This window comes from Perca flavescens, chromosome 16, assembly GCF_004354835.1.
Source record: "Perca flavescens isolate YP-PL-M2 chromosome 16, PFLA_1.0, whole genome shotgun sequence".
Lineage (NCBI taxonomy): Eukaryota > Metazoa > Chordata > Actinopteri > Perciformes > Percidae > Perca > Perca flavescens.
Window position 1 is genome coordinate 13,277,216 of NC_041346.1, and position 10,906 is coordinate 13,288,121.

At 40.2% G+C, this 10,906-nt stretch overlaps 2 protein-coding genes across 2 annotated transcripts in view; one reads left to right on the forward strand and one right to left on the reverse strand.

Annotated features, from left to right (window-relative positions):
* Positions 1-7,599, reverse strand: part of snx30 (sorting nexin family member 30) — a 15,039-nt gene extending 7,440 nt beyond the window's left edge. The window contains exons 1-4 of the mRNA XM_028602068.1: positions 7,318-7,599; positions 2,903-3,121; positions 549-659; positions 274-432 (exon numbers count right to left, since the gene is read on the reverse strand). Coding sequence (XP_028457869.1) covers positions 274-432; positions 549-659; positions 2,903-3,121; positions 7,318-7,440 — 612 coding nt within the window. The 5' untranslated portion in view covers positions 7,441-7,599. The remainder of the gene's footprint in view (positions 1-273; positions 433-548; positions 660-2,902; positions 3,122-7,317) is intronic.
* A 657-nt stretch (positions 7,600-8,256) lies between these two features.
* LOC114571154 (SOSS complex subunit C) lies at positions 8,257-10,906 on the forward strand. The gene is made up of 4 exons (XM_028601981.1): positions 8,257-8,612; positions 9,067-9,148; positions 9,295-9,382; positions 10,043-10,906. The coding sequence occupies exons 1-4, from the start codon at positions 8,588-8,590 to the stop codon at positions 10,142-10,144; spliced, it is 297 nt and encodes a 98-aa protein (XP_028457782.1). The 5' UTR covers positions 8,257-8,587; the 3' UTR covers positions 10,145-10,906.

Sequence of the window (10,906 nt, forward strand, 5' to 3'; positions counted from 1 at the left end):
CACACGAGGAAGCAGATGCTCTGTATTTTGTGGTACTGCATTTTACTGAAAGATTGCTGCTGAGATTACGTTTTTTTGTTTTTATTTTGCATAATAACGCAATATGACAAGGTGCTGCATAAAATGAATTGCATACAAGCATGTGACAGCACAAGGATTGACTGACTGACCTGAATTTGTCTGCGTGTTGCACATGGTAAGAAATCATTAGGTTTTTTTTTTGTCATCTCTCTAAAAATCAAATAATGAATGAAAAACTCTGTGCTGTCATACCTTGGCGGTTAGGAAAGAGTTTAGATGGGGGTTGAAGGAGAGAACTGGGTGGTCGGCAATTCGCTTAAGGAACTTGTCCAGAGCTTTCATCCTCGTCTCCACAAACTCCTCCGAAAAACGATCCACCACGCCCTTCATCACAAACTTCTCCGGCAACGGCTGGAGATAAAGAGAGATTGGAGGGGGGAGGAAAGAGGAGAAGTGGAGACTTTAAAATGAAGCGTTTCTCAACGGAAAGCAGGACAGAGAGTTGCGTCGTGGCTCATTTGACCTACAGGGATGAGGTGGGTAGGCTGGCTGTCCTCCAACTTGATCCTCAGCCAGTCAAAGTCCTGGTAGCGCCGCCGCACGCAGTACTCCGGCAGGTCAAACTCTACCCGTGTTGTCTGAAGGAGAAAAGAAAAACAAAAAACAAAAAAAAAACAGGGTGGCCAGCTTAGCAGGTTTTCTGTACATGCTTATTGACCATGAAATATAGCTGACAGTGCACATGCACACGCACACGCACACACACAGTAAAAGACAGCCCCCACATGCTCTCAATTAACACTCTGTGTTCATATTGGGCTGTGATATTTGTCTTCGTCCTCTGAGCCGAAGCACCACAGTGCACATAGCAACTGTTGTCATGACACTGCTCGGCGGCTCCTGGCAGGGTCTTCATCTGAATCTGATGAAGAACAACCATTTCATTACACGATAGAAGACCTCCAAAGCTACGATTCCCTGCTGAAAGTCAGAGCAAATCAACTTTTGTCAGGCAGAGTGGTGGTTTTGAGATCTGCTGCTATTTACTTACAGACGGACGTGTGTGTGTGTGTGTGTGTGTGTGTGTGTGTGTGTGTGTGTGTGTGTGTGTGTGTATATACACACACACACAATATATATGTTTTTGACATAATCTGATCCCTTAGGTTTTTATTAATGTCTGTGTGGTGTTATTTTTGTAAAAAAAATTTGTTTTAGTTAGTTATTAATAAAATAAAAAGGTCCCATCTCACAAAATAGCTGGAATGTAAAAACTTTGATGCTCAATATCTCAGAACTACCCTAAACAGAGATAGAACCTTATAATTCTAAGCTCACGAGAATATATATATATATATATATATATATATATATATATATATATATATATATCCCGACTCTGAGTACAAGGACCCACACCCAACCTACACTCCACCAGATGACTGGTTTAAGGACCAGGGTAACTAAGTCCACGTCTGGAAAAATAACCAAGGGCCTACAGATTGCGTCGTCTGACACAACATACGAGCTGCCATGCAGAAAGACAGTGATAAAAAGAGTCCAGCAGCTTTATGAAAATGAAAAGGAAGTTCAGGGTTTCCAATGTTCCGAATGTACTTGAAAGTATTGTGTTTTACTTAAAAAAAAAATAGTTTACAGAAGGTCTACCTACCTATAGGCTACCTGAATTTCTGAAATGTACTATATTTCTAAATGTTATTGCTACACTTAATGGCAAAAATTGCACTGGTCTGCTGGACTTGGTTGAACAAAAATAAACTATTTTGTTGCTTAAGCTTATGTATTCAGTCATTATTCAATGGTATACTAAAAATCCATGTGAAAAAAATTACTTCTCACTGTTCTCAGGTCAAATATTTATGCAATTAAAATGCGATTCATTTCGATTAATTAATTACAAAGCCTCTAATTAATTAGATAAATTTTTTTAATCGAGTCCCGAGATAGATAGATAGATAGATAGATAGATAGATAGATAGATAGATATATATATATAGAGAGAGAGAGAGAAACGTCCTCTCACTTTCAACTGCTTTTATTTTCAACATAAAACTTTGTATGAACATAAAACGATTCAACTACTAAGAACTAAACTGAACAATGTATCACAGACATGTGACTAACAGAAATGGAAAAATGTGTCCCTGAATAAAGGATGGTCAAAATCAAAAGTTTCAGTCAGCATCTGGTGTGGCCACCAGCTGCATTAAGTACTGGGCTCTTCGCTGGCCGTGGCAGAAGACTAACATTCCTGTCGTGCAGGAAATCGTGCACAGAACGAGGGCTATGGCTGGTGCCAGTATCATGCTGGAGGGTCATGTCAGGATGAGCCTGCAGGAAGGGTACCACATGAGGGATGTCTCCCTTGTAACGTCCCGCAACTTTTGATTTTGACCAGCCTTTGTTCAGGGACACATTTTTCCATCTCTGTTAGTCACATGTCTGTGAAACATTGTTCAGTTTACTTCTTAGTAGTTGAAATTTGCTATGTTCATACAAAGTTTTACGCATGTTAGGGCTGCAATTTACGATTATTTGAATTGTGGATTAATCTGTCTATTACTTTCTTGATTAATTGATTAGCTGCTTGGTCTATAAAACGTCAGAAAATGGTGAAAAATGTCAATCAGTGTTTCCCAAAGCCCAAGATGACGTCCTCAAATGTCTCATTTTGTCCAAAACTCAATGATATTCAGTTTACTGTCACAAAGGAGTGAAGAAACTAGAAAATATTCACATTTAAGAAGCTGGGATCGGAGAATATTAACCAATATTACGCCAGATGGAAGTTTCATACAGCCCCTACTGTCCAAAGAAAACCAGGTGGACTGTGTCACCATGACACCAGCCAATAGCAGACCTTGGTGGAGACTCTGTAGGTGATGTAGGTCTCCATGGTGGAGACGTGCTTCTTTGGGTCGCTGACTGTGACAAAGAGGTCACGGGTCTCTGTGGTTTCTGCGTAGGGGTCCCGGACATCTGCTTCCAGGTCGTCGTCCAGCTGCAGCCTGTTGAACAGCGAGGACGTGGAGGCGGGACTCGACGTCTCAACCGGCGTGCCGTTGGTCAACCCCGCTTCCTGCGTGGACAGGGACAATGGTGACATCAAATTCAGACGCTGCAATGTGGTAAAGGGTGCAAACAAAGAGCTGATTGATTTGTGGCGATGCGGTTTGTTTCTCTCGGTCAATGAGGCTCTTGTTGGGGCTGCTGCCGCGTACGCAGCCAACATCATCTGACACTACTCCGGTCTCTCTAATTGAATGATGGATGAGAGGAGAGAAATGGAGCATTTGTGGACAGGGGATACATTTCCATAGCCTTAATACTAGAGATGGTCCAATACCATTTTTTGCTTCCCGATACCGATTCCGATACCTGAACTTGCGTATCGGCCGATACCGAGTACCGATCCGATACCAGTGGGTCATAGATTTCATTATGTTTTAACAACTGTATACTACAATCCCCGTATGGATATGATTTCTATCTTTGTTGTCTGTCTGGCTCAGGTTAAACTCTTTGTAAAACATGAACAAACACAAACAATGAATGTCGTACAACTTTCTTTTATTCTCCAGTTTGACAGTCGGTTATAACGGAAAAAGAGTCAGTACTTCCAGTACTCAGTACTTCCCGATACAGATACCAGCGTTTTAGGCAGTATCGGAGCCGATACCGATACTGGTATCGGAACATCTCTACTTAATACAAATCCATTCCAACTGTGTGAAAATAATGGCTTGTTCGACCCTATTTAGGTTGATGAAAGGAACACATTGTCATTTTGTTAATTTTTTTGTTGTTGTGGTTATATTATACATATACACATACATACACACACACATACATATATATATACATACACATACATACACATATATATATATATATATATATATATATATATATATATATATATATATATATATATATATATATATATATATATATATATATATATACACACACACACACACACACACACACACACACACACACATACATACATACATACATACATACATACATATACCTTCATGGCCTGTTTTCTGGACAAACAGGCCTTTTATGCATTGGATTTGATTCTGATATTGATTATTGCATCGCAACGACCAGTTCAACCAAATCTGATTTGACAAAAACCGACCTGATAAATATCACTCTCAAACTGATGCCAAAGTATTCATAGACCATTCGCCCCCCCCACACGCTCCATCCAAACACAGCAAGAGTGCTTAAAAAAAAAAAAGCTATAAAAAGCAAATAACTGGACAAAAGTGGAGGCTGTGGAAAGTAAGTGCAGATTTGGACACGTTATTATTAGAGAAAAAATAATTATGTGGTTGATTTTCCACTTCTAAGCACTGTTTGATTTAATCTGTAAATCCAAAGGATATATATAAAAAAAACAAATGATGGATTAATACAGTATATTACAGCAAATTTAGACGGGACTCGGAAGATCTCATTTAGCAAAGAGCAGGGACTGCAGGCAACACAATGTGAAGTGTAAACAAAGTCTAAAGATGTAAATACTGCAACAGGAAGGCGGGCAAAACACAGATGCAGCAGATATGTATCATCAAAACTGTCTGTGAAAATAAAACTAAATCGCTCACAACAACAACCAGTGCTGCCACATTTGATTTGCTCTAAACTCTTGCGAACCCTTCTCACCAGTCCTCTGGGGTCACATCTTGCCTCACATCAAAGAAGATACAACGTTTAATATTTCATTTGCCTCACATGAGGAAGGAGCTACTTTCTTTCAGGTTAAGGTGTAAGCGGAAAAAGCAGGTAATGTTCAACCTTTATCGCTTTTTCTGACACACACTTTTCTTTTCTTAAAATCACCTGAAGTGGGCATGTGTGCAACATTCCAATTGAACCAGAGAAAAAAGTGCTACCCCTCTGTCTCTCACTCCGTATACACACTCTCCACACACACACACACACTCTCCACACACACACATCCACACACACTCCACACACACACTCCACACACACACTCCACACACACACTCCACACACACACAGCGTTACATCATTACACCACTGTGAATGAACAACCAGGCCACCGCCAAACACAGCCACGCTCCGACAGACAGTCAGGTAGAATTGGAAAATATTACACTGAGGGGGAACCAGATCTGCTTTCAGTACAGTACAGTGGAAGATGTATGGATGTTATAATCAACTGTTATAATCAACATTGTGATCTGGGAATGGATATGTGGAGCTCTGCTTATTGTAATGCTGTGATGGAGCTTAAATGTGGCATTTTAGGGCTATTTACGGTTATTTCAAATTTTCTAAACCTATTGGACAGGTTTAGCTGAGATGTTTAAGCTACTAGGTTTATAGGCCTTTCTCACAGCAGACATTTTGACATTTTGTCAGAGTAGGAAAAGCACAGGTGCTAATAATAACATTAACAATGGCACTGTTCTCTTCAAGCGTGACAAGCAGGTAAATGAAACTCAGCTATTATTTTCTAAACCATTTACACCTGTGCTTTTTCTACTATGACAAGTCAAAATATCTCCGGTGAAATGGGCCTATTAAATGACACCAACCTCTACTTAAGGATAGGACTACTATATATTGCACGCAACCGCTAATAGGCCTAGCTGTACCCAACATCTTACACCGCTATATTATGGCTATTGTGGGACTTAGTCAAAAATGAACTGGCAATGAACTGCAAATTCCAGATTTCCAAAAATGTCTGTATCAACAAAAAGTCCTGTTTGCTTTCTCAGGTTAAGAAACTAAGACTGCGTAAATGACAACATTTGGTTGTTTAACATCGTGTGTACACTAAAGTACTGCAAGTTTTTTCACGTGGACCCCAGTCGAAACAAAAAGAAAAGAAAGGAAGAAAACACAATGAAAATAAAATTGATAAGACAGTTACATTTCTGCTATACAAAATATGTTCACACAGCATTACACCTCTTATGGAAGGTGCATTTGAAAAACACTGCCTCAAAAATAAAATATTTTAAATATGACAAAACACCAGTTGATAGCACATTTTAAGAAAGCCATTCCCAAAAAATCTATACGTGGATCCTGATCCACGCCAAAAACTTTCATTACTTGTTCCGAGGCCCATAATCTAACTTTCCATCAACTTTTATTGAAGTGTGCTGACAGACACTTCTTGGCGGTGGGCGGTAAACAGAGGAACCCTTACAGGCTTCAGGTTTTTTAATAAGTGTGGAAGTACTTCTTGCCTCTGGTTGGCTCTGGGTGTTGTTCATAAATGAAAATTAAAATGTAACCTTGATGGAATGACATACATCATCCCCTATTGGCAATAATTAACTGCAAAAGCAAATTGGTGGCTCTGTGTTACTCCTTAGTACGTACAACACCAGCATGCAGGAAGCCTAAAAGCTTCATGATTTGTTTGCTTGGTGGTTCATCCTTGTTTACACGGCACACTGATGTCAGGTCAGCACACTAGCACTGGGCTGATCATGATAGCCAAAATATGTGGAAACTGGAGTGTGTATTTTTCTTCCCAGTTAACTAGGGCTGCTCCCTCTTAGTCGATTAGTCGACTAATCGGTCGTTTTGGTCTTAGTCAACTTAGATTTCTTTAGTCGATTAGTCATGTTTTATGCTTTTTTCATGCTGAATGACTTATTTCCAAGAAACGTACGAGCACATCTCTGGTAAACACAAGAATTAAAGTGGTGCTTTTGCATGACTCTTTGTGGAGAAACTCAGATTTACAGATATGTCGATTAAATCAATTAATCGATACAATTGAATGAGTGTTAGTCAACTAAGAATTTCTTTTATCGAGCACAACCCTACAGTTAACGTTGTTTTGTTTTATGACTGTGTTGCTGTATTGTAATGAAAAAGTAAGTCCCTTTATGTGATATAGCTAGCCAAAGACAGTGTTTTAAAATGTTGAGATTTAGCTTTCATGCAAAAGTGATTCAGTGGCAAACTCAAAGTGTTCAGGCTCAACTCTAAACCTTCAGTTACGGGCAGTGAACCTCAGCAAACGGATATAAGGAACGTTAACCGGGAAATACGCTGATTAATGTGTATATCCCCTTTTTCTCCATTAAACTTCCATCAGTTTACTTACTTGATGGATTTATAGCCACAAACACTGGTGCCAGCCTGAAAACAGGTTCGTGTGTGGAGTGTAACGTTAGTTTTGGTTAACCGTCCTCTCTCTCCATCCCCTGGGTGTTCTCAAACGACAGAACCGGTCTCGGTCTCGGTGCTGCCACAAGCGGACCCTACCTTGTCCCCTCCGAGGTTGACGGTGACGGAGAGCGGCTCCGCGGCGGCGGAAAGCGGGTGGAGGATCTCCGCGATGGGCTTCTGCCCCGAGCTGGCCAGGCCTCTCGGAGTGCCGACACTCATCCTGCGGGAGGCGGGAAGACGTGGACGGGTTTCGGGGGGTAGCTAACTGCTGTCCGGTTTTCCGCGGTTGATACGGTTAATGTAGATAGAGAGGGAGGCTTCTTTTTTTTCCTCCGTTCCTGGTCTTCTTCAGTGGAGATGTAGAACCCGCTGGTTGGTCACAACTGTCAGCTGACTACTACGGCGAACCTCCGGAAGTTAAACTACACGAACCCGGATGTAAACATTTGCGCCACGTGACATAGGCAACGAATGAAATTATTAAGATCGTCTATTGAGACGATCACTGAACTGTTGCTGACTTTAAGTTTATTGTTTGGAACGTCAACAAAACATACAGCGGAACCCCAGTATATGAATAAAATATAAATAAAAATGAATTATCTTGTTTTGAAAACATAAAACACGTGGCTGGACCTGTTCTATTTATTTGAAAAATGTTTAATTTCATTTGTGCTAGTACTTTTTGCTCTGGAACAACTTGTGCACATGACCAAGTTATTACATGATAAGCACGTCATGACTAATGTACTAAGTTTATGGAGCATATGCATTTAAAATTTGAGGAAACAATTTTTATTTCAACTCCTATGTGTGCCTATATTTTCCCGGACATCTGGGCTCCAAAGTGGGCTTCCATATACCTTTATTCATTTCAATAACTTAAGTTAACAGTAATTAAATTAACAATATTGTTTTAGGTAACATGGGCCTACTTTCATCATCATGATCGTTGGCTCCTCTTTCTCTTGGTTCTTCTTGATAAGGTTTTCTTTTTTTTTTACCGGAAATAGAAGCAGAGTGACACCTCTTCGTTCTTCTATCCAGCCTACCTATCTGTAAACCCGGTTTGTGGCAAAGTGCTGCTCATCAACCGTACATAAGCAAGAGTTTTTATCGCTATTTTAAACTTAAAGTTACTGTTACAACAGCAACTTCTGTGTAGTTTAGTTTATAGTTCCAGTTTAAGTTATAGTTATCATCGATTTTTTTAATCGTTGTCCGTTATCAAGCAGCTAATCGTTTGCTGGGCGAAAGGAAACACACAAAACGCAAACCATTAACGTTAGCTATAATAGAATCCTTTCTGTCATTTATTTTTATTATATTATTTTGACCAGTATCTTGCTACGTTACCTGCACCGACATGGCTACTAATCCTCCAGGACAAGGTAATTCTTTTAGTTTTGGGGCAAGCGATATTGGTATTGAAGGTCTTTGTCTTTATCGAGCTGTAACTCCAGGGGCGTAACGTTAATGTCAGCTATCAGTATTGTAGACCCCCCTGGAAAAAGTTTAGCTTTCTCCTTCCCCATGAGGAAATATAGCTAGCTAATTGTCTTATAGCTTCTGTTGTCCCCCTCCAACAGTGAACCTCTCATTTTACCTGAGTGCTAAAATATTTAGGATATTATCCAAGAAAGCAGTCAAATATATGCAGACATATGTTTTCTTAATTTACCATTGGTTCTCAGTTATTTTGTGGTAAGCACAATCACCGCAGGCATTTACTCAAAAGTGTTGGCCATCATTAGATGAAGTAAGTTATGTTAGCTGATAACATATTGTTCCATCCCTCATTGTCTTTCTGTCTCGATCCTCTTCTTTTTTTTTTTCTTCATCCAGCCTTTCCAAACAAGGCGCGGGTGGCGATCCTGGCCGAGCTGGAGAAGGAGAGGAGACGGCTGATGAGCACTCCTGGAGGCAGGTAGGGATAGGATTCAGCCAAGGAGGGTCACAGTAGTCTCAGTCACAACCTTGGAGAAAAGTTGTATGGGGGGGGGGAGAATTATGTATATCAATATTCAAATTGACACGTTTCCCCCTTGTCCTTTCCTCCTTCTTGTCCTGTAGCATCTCTCTGTCCAGACCTAGTCTGAAGGAGTTCAGGGACAACGCAGAACAGCAGCACATCGCTGCCCAGCAGAAAGCTGCCCTGCAGGTCAGACATTTCCACATACAGCAACAAGTAAAAAAGGACTATACATTGAAAAATGAATCCATACTTTTAGTTGCTCATCCTAATTCTTAATATCTATATTTTGTGTTGATTATTACAGTAGGGCGTCTTATTTCAATTCATAAATAATGTTGTTTGGTAAATATCCAGTTAGGCGTTCATTCAGTTTTCCTGTGTTTTGGCTTCATGATATTTGAGACTGAATTCACCATCACAAAGGCACCTGTACTGAGTCATGGATGGAATACCATTGTCCGGCTTGAATACAGGTCTTTAGAGAGAGAAGAGAGAGGGGGGGTGGGGGTGGTTTGAAGGCAACACGAAACATGTTATTGAAGTATAAAGAGGCTCGATAGTTGCTGCGTGGTTGTTGGTGCATCAGCTTCAATCACTGTGATATGCTTTAATGTGGTGTCAAATCTCCAAAAAAATGTTTGGCAAACACAGAGCCAAAAGGCGGTTCGGTAAGCTTAGCATAAAGAATGGACAAAGGGGGGGAAAAAGCTTGCCTAGCTCTATTCAAAGCTAACGGAATCCGGCACTTCTAAGCACACATCATGTTGTTGGATTAATACAGTTCTGAAATGGTAAACGTGGTCAGTATTATAAAACAAACCGCTGCCTTACTATCTTCTCTTGCAGCATGCACACACACACTCCACAGGCTTCTTCATCACTCAGGACTCCTCGTTCGGGAACCTCATCCTCCCTGTCATTCCACGCCTGGAGCCTGAGACTTCTTGACTTTTTTTTTTTTATTTTTAAAAAATTTGTCCTCCTGCTGCCCGGTGTGAGAAGACGGTTTCAAACAACACACATCACGCACATCAGACCCACATGGCTCCCGGTTTCTCTCTTTTAAGTCTGGGATTAATGGGACAGTTGTCAGGCAGGTTGCTAACAATCTCAGGGGGAAGGGGAATCTGTCATCTTTTTTACATTTTCCAGACTAACAAGCTGGCTGCTGAATTTAGGAAAGCTTTTCAGCAGCAGTCGGAATAAGGTTCCAGATAGCTGTGAAACATCACGTGGAGGGTTACAGGGGCTGAAAACAAACTCTACAGAAATAAATGCTGTCCTGCTCTGTTGCCTTTTTACTGCACTCATCCATAAAATGAACATTTTGTCAAGGTTTTTACATGAATGGATTAGTATCCATATTTGGATAATAAAATTGTCACACAATTGTTTATATATTGAATAGAACTTTATTTGATTTTTTTGCAAAAAGGGGGCAGATGGTCTAAATGCATAGTCCATGGTAGAGCTGGGCGATATGGGGAAAATCAAATATCACAATATTTTGGACCAAACATCTCTGTATCGATTCTGTAGGGTTGACTATTGGTGCCTTCACAAAATATTTTTGACAAATACTCATCAGTAATGTGGATATATATAAGTGGGTAAAGGCAAATGATAAAACGGCTAGAACAGTCTCGTAAATTCAGAAAATTACATCACTTCACAGTAATACAGCCTTTAAAAACACGAAAAGACAACACT